We start from the raw sequence: 14,487 nt of genomic DNA, 5'->3' as shown, positions 1-14,487 counted from the left end.
GCAGTGCTGCGTTAGCAGGAGGGGGAGCGGGGCAGCTCCCACAGCTGCTCCCGGCTTTGCTGGCGGCTGGCTGATTTGCATCGGGAATGAAGGCAGCAATTAGTTTAGCTCATCATCTCACAGACTGAGAAATTAGCTCCCTCCTGCTTCAATCACAGTTGCTGGGAAGAGGCTCTGGGGACACTGGGTGGGGGAGGTGGCCGATCCCATACGGATGAAGTGCAGGAAGCCTCAAACACCCACTTGCAGGACCCAGCCCCAGTTTGGGGTTTCCCCAGGGACGGGGGCTCCTGTGTCACCCTCCTGCCCAACCTTCCCCACTTCCAAAAGTGCAGAAGCAGGAGCTTGGGGGTTTCCTGGAACAATATTCCAATAATGCTGAGAAAAGTCTCGCTTTTACACCATGTGCGATGCCTTTGTCCCTCCAGCATCACCTCCTGCCTCCCATCTGCCTTAAAGTCCCCAGTTCCACCCGGCTGAGCTCAGATCCTGCCGGGAAGGGGAGGACGAGCCAGGGATGCTGAGCTGAGGATGCTGAGCTGGGGGTGATGAGCTGGGGGTGATGAGCCAGGGATGCTGAGCTGAGGATGCTGAGCCGGGGGTGCTGAGCCGGGGATGCTGAGCCGGGGATGCTGAGCTGGGGATGCTGAGCTGAGGATGCTGAGACGGGGGTGATGAGCTGGGGGTGATGAGCCGAGGGTGCTGAGCCGAGGATGCTGAGCTGAGGATGCTGAGCCGAGGGTGCTGCAACGCGGAGCGGTTGCCATAGGGACAGGATGTCGAGCAGCAGCTCGGGCGTGTTCACAGCCCTGCCCTGTTCTCCATCCCGATGCCTCCGCCAGAGCCCGGAGCCTCGCTCCGTCCTTATCGATGCCATGACGGATTTGACATCCATTTCCTCCTAACAGCAGAATTCTTGATCCATCAGCAACAAAAGTGAATCAATCAGTTCCCAAAAGCCAGGCTGGTGAGAAGAAAGCCGGCCCTGGCCCTGGCATGTGGAATTAATCAATACTTTAAGCAGAAAAATATTGATAACATTGCTGCTGCAGACATATTTATGTCCTTTATTATATGTGCCACGAGGAGCGATTCTCTCCCCCCCTGCCTGGCCCAAGTGTTATTTTAAATGGTACAAAATCTCCCACCTTTCTCAGGGAGAGAAGCCGTGGTCTATTTTTACTGCCTCACGCTTTTGCCGCGGCTCCTTCCCGAGGAGGGATCGAGTTTCCCGGACACCGTGGGCTCCGCTTGCCGGAGATTCCTTCGGTCGGGCCTTATAAGGAACCAGAGATTCATCTCGGCCGTGGCCGCGAATCCCCCGCTGCAAAGACACAGAAAGGGAGAAGAACGGGCAGGAAGGTCCCCATGCTGGCGACCGGCACGTGGAAAAGGGAGGGGGATGGAGAAAGGCATTGGGAGAAATTACAGGCGTGGAAATCAAAGAGTATAATCGGAACCAGATTGGGACGCTCCAACAGGAATGGAAATCGGGGATTTTTTGTGGGTTTGGGGAGTGCTGGTTCCCCAACCCCACGGCTGTACTTTTGGGTGCTTTGGGTCTCTCTCCCCTGCCGTGAGCAGCTGGGATGATATTTTCCCAATATGTATTATTTATTCATCATTATTTATAACTTACCATTACTGTGTTACTATCTCTGTCGGGAAGGTGATTTTTAGTAAGCTCAATGAAAAGTTTGGAGGCAGGAGCTCGCACTGCGTGTTTAAATTGGGCTGGTCCTGGGGGCTCCGGTGAGGCCGGGGGGGAAGAAACGCCGCTCGGGTTTGCTCAGATGAGATCTGGCCAGGCCTGGAGAACAATAACGAGGGAGAGAGACGGCAACTCTGAGGATGCTGTGAGCGCTGTCCTTGAGAGCGACTTAGCGCGATATTTCACCCAGCTGTGATTTGGTTTGCTAATGGAACCGTCGCTTTTCAGGGTGCGGGAGCGCACTGGCTTGCACAGATTTGGGCCCCCCCAGGGGTGTGAGCGGCCCCGCTCGGCACACGGAGCCGCGTGCAGGTGGATGGAGCCTCTGGTTGCGCTCGGAGAGCAGCGAGACCGCCTGCCGCCTGCAGCCAAAAGGATGCTCCCCCAGCACAGAACCCCCCCGGAGCCTTTGGATTTAATTCCGAGAGGTGACAGCAGACGTTTAAGAGGCTCTTTGTCATCTCATGGAGCCAGGAAAGGGCCGCAGCCTTTTTGGGACGGGAAAATAAAATAAGGAAAAAGCACGAGGGGGATTTAATGAAAAGCGCGAGCGAGTCCCTTCACCAAAGGAGCCGCGCGGGGCGGGGAGGGAGCAGCAGTTTCCATTCACCCCCGCTGGCCGCCGGCCCAGCCCCGGCAGATGCTGCCCAGCTGAGCAGCTCCCCGGCCCAGCACCGGCTCCTCCCGGGGTGACTCGGTGGCACTTGGTGCAGCACCCGTGCTGGGGCGCTCACCCCAAACCCCGCGTCCCTGGCAAGTGCAGCCCGTGCGGGGAGGTCACAGCAGAACCCCCGGGGCAGGGGATTTATGGAAGGGGCCAAGGGAAGCAGCTGGTTCACCGCTCGCTGCGGCAGAACGGCAAAGCAAATTAATTGCGGGAGAGCCGGGCTGCCCCCCCGCTGTGCCCAGCCCCGCCATATGTCTGCAGGCGGCTTTGTGCTGGTTCCCTCCGTCGGTGCGTTAGAAAGCGAGCAGGACGCTGGGCCGACCTGCGGGTGGGCACCCGGGCGCATCCTCCGGCCCCAGCGCGGCCCTTGGCCGGCACAGCCATCGCCATGTGGCTCGCACATGTTCCCGGCTCTCCGTGCCGAACAAATGGCAGCTTTGGCTCCAATTTAATCTCATTGAAAGGCAAAGCTGCGAGCGAGGGACTTTTCTTAGAGCAATTCCCGGCCCCCCGGCGGAGCAGCCGACCTCATGTGCTTCGGGAGTCAATAATTCACTTTCAGGAGGAAATCCAGCTGACCCGAAGGAGGAGCCCACAGTGCCAGCAGGAGCTGGGGGCTCAAATAGCTGTGGTGGTGGGAAGGGCTGGACCGAGCATCGCTATGTGAAACCCCAAAAGCACCTGCAGAGCCTGGAGGGGCAAGGAACGCCTGGCATTGGCACAGCACGAGGTCAAATCCACCGTGCAGTGGGCAAAGGCAGAGTGGGGTGTCACCAGTCCTGGCACCTGCGAGATGTTGTCCCTTGTCCCACGCAGCCAGCAGAGATTTGGTCACCCCACCTGGTCACCCCATCCCAGCCTCATCCCCCCAGCCGTGGCCGCCAACCTGCCTGGGGCTGCAATATAGGATATTGTAACGTGATAAATATTATAACGTGATAAATATTATAACGTGATGATAGATATTATAACGCGATAGATATTACAACAAACCCACCATGAGGACAGTGACCCGAGAGGGGCTGGTGTGCAGGGACAGGCAGACAGATGGATGTGGGGGTTTGAGGGGATGGGCAGCAGAGGGGGGTGGTGGAGGCGGACGGATGGGTGTGAATCATTGAGGGCTGGAGACCGAGTGCACCCCAAAAGCACTTCGTGGGAGGGCGGGGGGCCGGGGGGGCCCGGGCTTTGTGTGCCGGCGGAGGAGGGTGCTGGCTCGGCCGCTCGCCGTGATGCTCCGGGGGCGGAGAGGAGGAGGAGGAGGAGGGACTTGCAGCCCTTTTCTGCTGCCGCCGAGGCGGAGGGCGGCAGACGGAGGGCAGCCCGGCCGCGCACCGGCTGGGGTGACCGGCTGGGGTGACCGGCTCCGGGGGACCGGCCCCGCCGCCCCCACACCATGGCCCGGCTGCTGCCGCTGCTGCTGCTGCTGCTCCCGCCGGTGAGTGCGGGGCTGCGGCGGGGGGTGCGCCGGGGGTGTCAGGCTGCACGCACGGGGGGTCCCGCAGGTGCCGGGCTGGAGACCCCGGGGTGCGGGTGGGAGGTCCCGGGGTGCGAGGCAGAGCGCTCCGGGGACAAAGGGAGGGGGCTCGGGGAGGTGGGTGGTGATGGGGACCCGCGGGGATAGTCCCGCTGCGCTCGGCTCTGCCCAGTCTTTTACCCAAAAAAAAGGATGCCAGAGCCCTGCCTCGGTGAGGGGGGGCGGGGGGACAAGCCGCCCACACCCCAGTGCCCTCATCTCCTGCCGTCCCACACCCCCAAAATCTCCCTTAGACCTTCCCAGCTCCAAACCCGCTTCCCAGAGCAAAGGGCGAGAGCCCCGGGATGGGGCGGCGGGTGCTGGGGATGAAACTTCAGGGCATGGGGGGCAGGAGAAGGGAACCACCGGGGGGCACATGGGGATGGACCCGCTTACCTGGGACAGAGATGGGGCTGCTGTCGCGGTGGGACATGTCAGGCGTCCCAGGGGGTTCGTTGGGCAGCAGGACACGGTTGGGCAGGATATTACAGCCGGAGCTTTGGCGGTTTCATGCAGAGACTGAAGAGGAGAGCGGGATCCGCGGCTCCATGCCGAGGGGTCCCCTTCCCCATACACCCCATACTGGGCTGGCCACACTCCGCAGGGATGCTCATGGTGGCAGGAAAAGCAAGAGCTGTCCCAGCTGTATAGATTCCTCGGGCAGTCCCCCCGGCACAATGGGAGCCAGGCTTTGGTGTCCCCAAATCTGCAGAGCCACCTGCCTGGGTCAGGGCTGAGCCCAGCCGGGGCACCCGCTGCCTCGGGGCTGGGTCTGCCCCCCTGGATTACACCTGCAGAGCTGGGGGTGCACAGGGGGTGCCCGGCTGCTCTGCAGCCTGACAGGTCCAGATGTGCACCCACAGCCCCGGTGCACCCCCAGACCCTGGGCACCCCACGTTCGTTGTTCTTTACCTGCGCTGCGTGGCCGGTAGCTCCGTGCGGGAGGAGGCAGAGCCCCCCGTGCCACGGGCTGGCCGGAACCCCAGCTCAGACGTGGCTTTTGCTGCCTGGAGCGGGGATCGTGGAGCCGGAGCTTTAGTTTTCCCTGGCCAGAGCGCTTCGCCAGGAGCGGCAGAGCCCGTCTGCCGAGCGGGTCAGATCCAGGCTTGCCGCTGGGCCAGCTCCAGCTGGAGCATCCCCTCCCTTCCCCGTGCTGGATCTCCTGTGCCAGGGCTCCGGAGCTCGCGGTGCCGCGCCAAACTCCGCTGAGGCCATCGCCTACACCGATGGCATCTGCCGGGACGCAAAAGCCCCTGACACAACTCAGAAAGCAATTAAAAGCTTACAGAGGTGTTGCTCGCACCCTCCGTCTGTCCCCCTCTCCTTGGTCCAGCTGTCAAAATGCTTTATGGTGTTAATACCTGTGGCTTTGTCAACAGGAGTTGTGTTAATAACATACACATTTCAGCGGGCTAATGCAGACCATGTGCCTCGCTCATAAGTGTGTTAATCTTTATGGGGCTTTCAGTGCTCAAGATGCAGAACTAAAAGGGAAATGCGGGCAGAGCTGGGGGGGGGGTGTGTGCAGCACCTGGGGCTGGAAGTTGCATTTTCTGCAGCATTTGGGAGCGCTGAGGGGGGGCCCTGGCAAGGGGGCGGCATCGGCTGCTCCTGGCAGCCCTGCGGGAGGGGATGTGTGGCCAGAGGGGTCCCTGTGCTCAGCTCGGGGGTCCAGAGGAAGCAGGGTGTTCGGGTCCCGTCCCCGCGGAGCCACTGGCAGCCGCTGCAGCGTGGGAGAGCTGGTCCTGCCAGTCCCGGTGCACAACGGCAGCCCCGGCCTCCCCACTGCTGCTGCCACAACCACGGGAAGGGGACAAACCCAGACAGGGGGACAAACCCAGACAGGGGGACAGGGTGCAAGCAGGGGCTGCAGGGATGGGCGAGCTCCAGCCAGGGTGGGTGCGGAGCCCCATGAGCCACATCTGTCCTGGAGCAGAAGCACAGCCGGCCCTGTCCTCACCCCAAACCAATTCCCAGCTGTATTTGGGGTGCTGGGAGCCCCCCCAGCAGCAACTGGGGCCCAGCGCTGGAGCGGCTGCCAGGCTGGGCTGGCGAAGGCGCGCCAGGGAGGAGAGCGCCCGCTTCCCAGCGCAGGGTAATTGGAGCACTTTGTCATTCAGATGCCTATAATTGGCGCTCCATTGTCTCCGGGGCCGGATGCTGCCGGATGATGCACAGTGAGTTCATAACGCCGCATTGTGCAAGGAGGCGGCCAACTGGCTGACGAGGCATCCAGATGCACGAGGAGCTTCTCCAAGTGCTAGCTGCATCTCTTCCCCCCAAAATCAGGCTTAGTTGGCTGGCAAAGGGCTGGCCCGGCCCTGGAGCGCAACTGCCTGCGAGCAGAGGGAGCATGAGGAATCCCGGCACAGCATCTCGGCAGCCCTGCGCCCAGGGTGGTGGCTCCCGATGGTTTGGGGAGCCCTGCAAATGCACCCACTGCCCCGGCTGCAGGGCAGCTCTGACCCCACGGCCCGTGGCAGGTTTATTGCTTCCACATGCGAGGACAGGTTTTTAAAGCGGATAGACTTACTGCCATGAGACAGTAAATGGTGCTGAAGCTCTCGGTGCTCCTGTCAAAGTCTCGGTGTCCATCGGGGGGGCTGATTCCCAACCCACACGCAGCAGGAGCGCTGGGTAGAGCTGTCACCCCAGCTCTCCTAACCCCAGCGTGGGAAGGGCTGGACCCTTCGGAATGGCAAAGCATCCTTAGAGGAGACAGCACAGGTGAGAGACAAGAACAATCAATGCTGTAACCTCACAGAAAAGCTCCCTTCCCCCCAAAACACCCCCCAGCCTGGCCCATGGAGATACGGCCTTTCCTGACCCCTCTCCAGCTGTAGCGCTCGGCAGGAGCTTTCCCAATAAGCGAGTTTTGCACAGGAAAGTCATTTCTCCAAGACCTGTATTCAGCGTGAGCCCCCTTTAACCCCTACGTGGGACACCCTCGCTGGCTGTGCCACGTCCCCACGCAGTCCCATCCAAGGGTCACCTCCCGGCTCTGTTCTCTCCGCAGGGACCTGCCTGGGGCTCCAAGGACAAGTGCTTCTCCAAGATGTACACGGCGAGCGGGGAGTGCTGCAAAGCCTGCAACCTGGGCGAGGGGGTGGTGCAGCCCTGCGGGCTCAACCAGACGGTGTGCGAGCCCTGCCTGGACAGTGAGTACCCGGCACCGGTGGCGCTGGGACCGCGAGCGTTCACAGGCACTTGCGCTGCACATCCTCTTTCCCTCCGGGAAGCGTCGCCTGGGCACAGTTTGCGCCGTTTCATTCAGCTTTTCCACTCACGACGCTTGCAGGGACCAGCTCTAGCTCTGCGCTGACACTGGGGTTACTCCCAGCACCTCCCCAAACTCTCTGCCCTGCAAATCCCTGCCCTGGGTGCAGCATCTCCCCCCGTTTGGGTCCTGTTGGTACCAGGCACCTTTGCAGATCCCCCTTGCAGCGGCTCCTGCCTCATGGCCAGCATTGCCTCCAAAAAACTCCCCCTGACTGCCCTTCGGTCTGTGATGCAGCCACAGGGACGTGTCCCCATGAGCCACCTATACTTGTCTTTTTTTAAACCTCGTACAAATTGCAAAAGCAAGTTTGAGAGGGGAAGAAGTAAATCATACAGGTCCCCAAGAGAAGGGGGAACAGTTTTCTCCTGGCCGGTTCCCAGCACATTGTCTATGTCAAATGCTTCATAAATGTCGGCTGGCGATGCGTGCTGGAGACCTGGTTAAACGCTCACAGTGGAACGGGGCGAGCTCCGGCTGTTTAAACAACGCCACGACACGCATAAGCAACCTGCCCTTCACATTTACGGCTGCAAACCCTTTGAAGGCCTGAGGACAAGGATTTGTAGGAAAAGCTGTGCCAGCCAAGCCCAATTGCTCCAGGGACGTGACCCGAGGGGAGGGACAGAGCAGGGCTGGGGGAGCAAAGAGGAGGCAAAGTGGGGGGGAGAAGCTGCGTGAGCAGAGCAGGGACAGAGCAGTGTCAGGGCAGCGCTAAAAATACCTCTGCTTCCCTGCAAAATCGATGGACAGTGCTGCAGGGCCCTCCCAGCCCCTGCTTGGACACCCCATCACTGCGGGGACACCCCAGGTGGTGTCAATGAAACAGCACCAAGAGGGGGACAATCTGCCCCACTCACTGCTCCAAAGGGGGAATAACACACACTGGAGAACCCCAACCAGGACAAAGCCCCTCCTGCCTTATAGCCCACCCTGCCCCAGCTGGAGCCTTTCACTCATTCGTTAGCAGCAGCAGGAGATAATTATCAGGAGCTGGGGGCTGCTGGGGGGTTGACCATAGGGTGACCACAGGTGTGTCTGCTGCAAGGGGGCGACTGACCCCCCCAGCTCCTCAGAGCCTAGAGGGGGATTTTGAGGTGCGGAAAGGAGACTTGTGAACCCCATCACCAGCCTGTGCTGGGACAGGGTCCTTTGTCCCTGGGATCCCAGCAGATCCCGTGGGCACCAGGCAGCACAGGCAGAGCACCCTGCCCGCCCCAAGTGAGCCGGGGGGTGCCAGGGGAGGAATGTGGGCATGGCCCCGGGATCCCCACCTCCGCCCCGGGCTCTTGCCTTGGACGTCTTCCCGATTTACCAGGCAAACTGTTTTGGAATAATCCGCTCCAAGCCAAGCACCAGCCCTGCCAAAGCCTGGAGGGGTCGGAGGAGATGGTCCTTGCATTAGCCCAAATGGCCACTTGTGGGTTTTTTTAGATTTTCTTCTCCCCTCCTCGCCAGCCCCCCCGATTGCTGCCTCATGATTTATTTATCCCCTCACCAGCCCCCATTGCTGAATCTGGGCTGTAATTGCTGCGCTCGGATCCCCGCTGCCCCTGAAATGTGCCCACTCAGCCGAACGCCGTTCCTGGCCACTTCCCCTCTAATGGCGCCCATCAATAATTCAGAATAATGCGAAGGATGAGCCCAGCTTAATGGCAGCCGCGCACGCCAGCGGCCGCCCCGGGGCTGCACTGGCTCGGGCAGGCAGGGAGCAGGCAGGGAGCAGGCAGCGGGCAGGGGAGATGCTGGGGGTGGCAATGTCACCGCTGTCACTGCTCAGGGTTTGCAGCCGCTGGGACGCTCTGACCTCCGCTCTGTCCCCCGCCAGGTGTCACCTACTCGGACACGGTGAGCGCCACGGAGCCGTGCAAGCCGTGCACGCAGTGCGTGGGGCTGCAGAGCATGTCCGCGCCCTGCGTCGAGTCGGACGACGCCGTGTGCCGCTGCGCCTACGGCTACTACCAGGACGAGGCGAGCGGGAGCTGCCGGGAGTGCCGGGTGTGCGAGGTCGGCTTCGGCCTCATGTTCCCCTGCCAGGACTCGCAGGACACGGTCTGCGAGGAGTGTCCCGAGGGCACCTTCTCCAGTGAAGCCAACTTCGTGGACCCCTGCCTGCCTTGTACCACCTGTGAGGAGAACGAGGTGCTGGTGAAGGAGTGCACGGCCACCTCGGATGCCGAGTGCCGAGGTAACGCTGCCTGTCCCGGGCACAGCTGTGCTTGCTGGGTCTCCTATACCCCTCCGTGCCTCAGTTTCCCTTTGCAGCACAGTGGTGGGGGGCAGTGGCGCATCCCAGGGCTTGGAGGAGAGGAGCCCTTAGAACGGGGGAGCAGCTGCCCCACAGCCAAGAGGGGTTCAGTGCCCATGGTGGGGGGAGAGCATCACCCACCGGCAGCACCCCCACCCTGCCACCCCACATGCTGCTGTGCACAGCCCCCCAGAGCCACAGGGCTGGGGACACCCCAGCTGCTCCTTGGCAGCTCAATTCCCTGCCCGCGCCCGGCCGGGGAGAAAGGAGCTTTTTGTCCCGGCCGCGGCTGGTTCAGAGCGCGGGGGCAGCCGGCGCAGCACCCTTGGAAGGGTTGAGTAAATGGAGCCACAAGTCAAGGAGCACAGGGGCAGCTTTGTCAACGGGGCCCCCCCGGAAACCGCCGGGCCGGGCGCCGAAACGCCGCGTCCAAAGGCCAGCAGGTCTGGCCGGGGGCTGCAGTGGGGGGTTCGCTGGGGCGAGGTGCCAGCTCCTCCCTGGCACCCGCTCCGTCCTCCTGGGCCGACCAACACAGCACAGCCCCAGGGACACGGCACAGCACGGGGGACATGGCACAGCACGGGGGACACAGCACAGGGGTCATGGCACAGCACAGGGGACATGGCACAGCCCCAGGGGATCGCTGTCAGGGGGGTTTGGGAGGGACCCGGTGCCCGGAGAGGGGATGGGGCAGCTGCAATGAGAGCGTTTGCTCGGGGCAAGACCAGGCGCATCCGTATCCGCTCTCTCTGCGGGACACGCCTGGGTGTGGGATGGGGTGACTCCCAAACGGGGCCGGGCTGGGGGGTGCAGGGCTGCTGGGGGGTCCGGGAAAGGGGCACGCCAGGGGAAGAGCTGCAGGACTGGAGCAAAGCCTGTGCTGGGACAGAAGAGCTCTCAAAGTGACATCCATGTCCAGCCGTGACCAGGCACCATCAGCCATTGGGGACAGGGACAGATGCAGCTTGTCCTGGGGACTGGGGGGCTGTGGCCAGGGGATGAAGTGGCCTTAGGGACAAGCCTGGGGATGAGGGGATGCGGCAGAGCTGTCACCTCCGTAAGCCTTTGGAGGGAGATCCCTGCAGACACTTGTCCCTTCACCAGGTCACCCACCACAGCCTGTTACAAGACAGACTGGCTGCATGACTCACTGGTTGATCAATCTCATTTCTCTCGTGCCTGGCAGACCTCCACCCGCGCTGGACAACCCACACACCAGTCCTGCCGGGCTCCGCCAGCCCCGAGCCCGTCACCAGGGACCCCCCGAGCCCCCTGAGCACTGAGGTGCTGCCCAGCACCGCGGCCGACGCTGGCACCACCGTCATGGGCAGCTCGCAGCCCGTTGTCAGCCGCGGCACCGCCGACAACCTCATCCCCGTCTACTGCTCCATCCTGGCGGCCGTGGTGGTGGGGCTGGTCGCCTACATCGCCTTCAAAAGGTAGAGGAGCAGCTGGGGGGGCACGGCAGAGGGTTTTGGTGCTGGGACACAGGCTGTGTCCCCACCTCGGGAGTCCCACAGCAAGGAGGGAGGGGGACCGGGTGGGTGGGTAGGAGCTGGATTTGCGAAATGCTGGACAAATCAGGCAGTTGAGAGGTGAAAGAGGAAGACGGCAGGAGGGTGGGGTGCAGGGAGGGGGAGCCCTCATTGCAACCCCCCGGCAACCCTGCTGGGTCTGGCACCCGTCGCAGCCGATCAGGCTCAGCAGCTCATCCCGGCGCTGGGTTTGCACCTGCCCCTGACATGCCAGGGCCAGCTCAGCTAATCCCGGCACCTGGGGGGACCCACACGTGGCCCCAGATCCCCCCACTCTGCAGCGGATCCCAGCAGATCCCTGCCCCGGTCCCTGCAAAGCTCCAGAGCTCAGCACCCGCAGACACCCATTTAAACCGATCCAGCCGCTGTGCTGCAGAGTTGCGAGTCAGAGGCTGCAGGAAAACGCTTCTTGTTGGGAAAAGTGGTCCTGAGAAAGAGGAGCAAAGGCACAAACCTGCTTCCAGCCCGGGGCACATCACCACCGGTGGTCACCTCCCCGGTGTCACCGCTGGCTGTCACCTCCCCGGTGTCACCTCTGGCTGTCACCTCCCTGGTGTCACCGCCAGCTGTCACCTCCCCGCTCCTCTCCCGGCAGGTGGAACAGCTGCAAACAGAACAAGCAAGGGGCCAACAACCACCCGGTGAACCAGACGCCGTCGCCAGAGGGGGAGAAGCTGCACAGCGACAGCGGCATCTCGGTGGACAGCCAGAGCCTGCACGACCAGCAGCCACCCGGCCAGGGCACGCAGGGGCCAGGTAGGGACCGTGGGGGCTGCGGGGGGCCGGGGGCACCTGGGGACTGGCCTAATGCTGCCTCATCCCCCCCAGCGCCCAAGGCAGACGGGAGCCTGTACGCCAGCCTGCCGGCCAGCAAGCAGGAGGAGGTGGAGAAGCTGCTGGGCAGCTCGGCCGAGGAGACGTGGCGGCAGCTGGCGGGGGAGCTGGGCTACAAGGAGGACATCATCGCGGGCTTCACGCGGGAGGAGTCCCCGGCCCGCGCCCTCCTGGCCGACTGGGCTACCAGGGAGTCAGCCACCCTGGACGTCCTGCTGGCCGCCCTGCGCAAGATCCAGCGTGGGGACATCGCCGAGAGCCTGTACAGCGAGTCCACGGCCACCTCCCCCGTCTGAAGGGTGGCCCGGGGTGGCCCCGTGGGGTCCCCTTCCCCCTTGGGCCCCTCGCCTCTCCCCTCCCTGGCACCCCAAGCCCTGCTGGGGGGCGGGGGGAGGAAGCGGGGGCTCCCCGGGCCCCCCCAGTTTACTGTCCTGTATGCACTGCGCTCCTGTTTTCGGTACCGCCCCCTCCCACCGCCGCCTGCCCCCGGCAGCCCCTGAGTGCCATGGGTGCGGGGCGCCCCCAGCCCGTCTGCCACCCCAGCACCCTGTGCAGCCCCGCCGGGACGGACACACGGACGCAGGAGTGAGCGCCGCGTTCTCCTCTCTCTGCTTCCAACCCCTTCCCCTGTCCCCCTGGGGCTCCAGGTCTCCACCCCTGGCCCACACCTCCACCAGTTCTTGCTCCTCTCCAACACCTGAAATCTGGCTGCTGGAGCGGGATTTGGGGACGGGGCTGCACCGGGGGTGGGCTGGGGACAGGATGTGCAGCCCAATGTGCACCGCGAACGCGGGGCACAGTCTCCCCACGAGCTGCACTTGGGCTTGGTCAGGAGAGGCTGGGACCCCCCACTGTTGGGGACCAGGTGCCTGGTGGCACCTCCTGGCGCTGTGGGAGGACACGGAGGGTCTAAAGGGCTGAAAAAGTGCCTGGTGACAGCAGGGACACGGTGAAAGGGCTCTGCTCGCCCTTCCCTGGCACAAAGCCACCCACCGCCATTGCACTGTCCCTGTCCCTGCTGGGGGGGGTCCTCCCCCCATAAGGGCTCCTTCTCCTCCAGCACTGTGAAGGGGGCTCAGGAGCCCCCTGCCCCCCGGGCCCTTTGCCTCTGCCTGCGCACACGGTGGGTGCTGCCACCCTCGGGGCACCCACTGTCACCCAGGGGCGTCCGCAGGTGGCCCCAACACCCCCTTTGCCATGGCCCCCTGCAGACCCGGGGTGGGGACATCACCCACTGCATCTCCAGAGCTGGAAATGCGTTTTGTTGGCATATCAGCTCCTCGCCAGCACCCGGCTCACCCGTGGGCGGGCGAGCACCCGTACGTGGTCCCGCACGATGTCCCCAACATGTCCCTGGAGCATCCCGGGTTTGCAGAGGAAGGACAAGGTGAGCTGGCGCCTGGCGCCTGGTGCGTCTGCACTTCTGGACTCCCCTTCGCCTTCAGATCCAACCAGGAACTGCTTCCTGAAGGCAGAAGGTGATTTTCCCTCTTTAAGGAGATAAGCAAGACTTGTAAATAACACTGTGTCGTTTTACGGACCGCTTGATGTTTCCACGTGTGACACGGGGTGACAGCACCTGCTCCGGCCCCTCTGCTCGTCCTCGCAGCCTTTGCAAGGCGAGCTCTCATTTTGCAGCCCAAGCCTTCAGTCCCACCTCGTTTCTGGCCTTAAAGACTCAATGGGGAGGCAGGGAAACACCCCCCAAAACTCGCTGCAGCAGGTCCATGAGCAATGCGGGAATGTGGAAGGATTTGGCTGTTCTGGTGGAGCATGGGGACGGAGATCTCAGTGCTTCCCAAGGGATCGGAGCCTTCAGAGGATTCCAGAGCCTCAGTGCTTCAAAAGCTTTTGGGTATTTTGCCCCTTGTGCTTTGGGTGAAGAAGCAGGACCTGGATCTCTGGGGTGGGACATTCGGTGCCTCCTGCAGCCAAAGAGCAAAGATCCCTTTGGAGGAACAACCCTACGACGCTTCGGCCGCTCACACCAAACCTGGTGGTTGGAAACACCTGGTCCCGACAGGGCTGCGAGTCCCAAACCTCTTCCATCACCAAAATCCAAGGAAACTGCCCCAAATTTGCAGTGGATGGCCCCAGCTTGTGAGCCCCTGGCTGGGGCACCGGCTCCGTCTGGGATGCACTGGGATGAATTGCAATGTTGGTTATCATTGGGTTGTTTCCATCGGTCCCTTTTTTTGATGAAGCGAATCAAATACGAACTAAGGGTGACTGGAATTAAGCGCCCAGATCAAAAGCAAAACTGCCCGATCGGGTCCCACACGCCAACCCGGCCGTACCTTCCAGCTGGAAATTGCTTTTCTTCAGGACAATATTGCCACGGTCTCAGGTTTCAATTGCCATAGTAAAGGGATTTCCTCAGGGCTGAGGAAACAGGGACAAACTCAGCATCCAAAGAGAAGCCGGGGGATGCCTCAAATCCCTGGTTGCGGGAAATAAATAGAAATACAAAACACGAGGAGGGAAAACCAAGCCAAAGTTAGTGCTCGTCGGTGCGTTTTGTGTCCTTTTCTAATGTTTCTGTTGTACGAAGAATGTGTTTCCCACTCACCCCTCTGTAATACTGATTTATTAGCAAGTTTTACGATGAAGAAATAGCCGCCGTAGGAGGAGTTGGGGGTTTGTGGGTGTGAGCAGCATGGGGGGTGCACGGGGGCAGTGGGCCTTGTGTATCTGTCGGA

The 14,487-nt window shown here is 62.2% G+C and overlaps 1 protein-coding gene across 1 annotated transcript; it reads left to right on the top strand.

The window, feature by feature from the left end:
- Positions 1-3,680: 3,680 nt before the first annotated feature.
- NGFR (nerve growth factor receptor) lies at positions 3,681-12,439 on the top strand. The gene is made up of 6 exons (XM_082070835.1): positions 3,681-3,816; positions 6,911-7,052; positions 9,000-9,359; positions 10,606-10,858; positions 11,550-11,710; positions 11,783-12,439. Exons 1-6 carry the CDS (start codon positions 3,775-3,777, stop codon positions 12,082-12,084), a joined length of 1,260 nt encoding a protein of 419 aa, XP_081926961.1. The 5' UTR covers positions 3,681-3,774; the 3' UTR covers positions 12,085-12,439.
- The last annotated feature ends 2,048 nt before the right edge of the window (positions 12,440-14,487 follow it).

Source organism: Streptopelia decaocto (genome assembly GCF_964273445.1).
Source record: "Streptopelia decaocto genome assembly, chromosome: 22".
Taxonomy (NCBI): domain Eukaryota; kingdom Metazoa; phylum Chordata; class Aves; order Columbiformes; family Columbidae; genus Streptopelia; species Streptopelia decaocto.
The sequence above is the reverse complement of the archived record's forward strand: the minus strand, read 5'-3'. Positions and strand labels throughout refer to the sequence as shown.

What these genes read in the sequence shown, in the direction of transcription:
- NGFR (XM_082070835.1), top strand. Translation starts at nt 3,775, where the DNA reads ATGGCCCGGCTGCTGCCGCTGCTGCTGCTGCTGCTCCCGCCG. An exon ending in TGCTGCTGCTGCTCCCGCCG is followed by an intron (nt 3,817 to 6,910) that starts GTGAGTGCGGGG and finishes TTCTCTCCGCAG; the next exon opens with GGACCTGCCTGGGGCTCCAA. An exon ending in GTGCGAGCCCTGCCTGGACA is followed by an intron (nt 7,053 to 8,999) that starts GTGAGTACCCGG and finishes GTCCCCCGCCAG; the next exon opens with GTGTCACCTACTCGGACACG.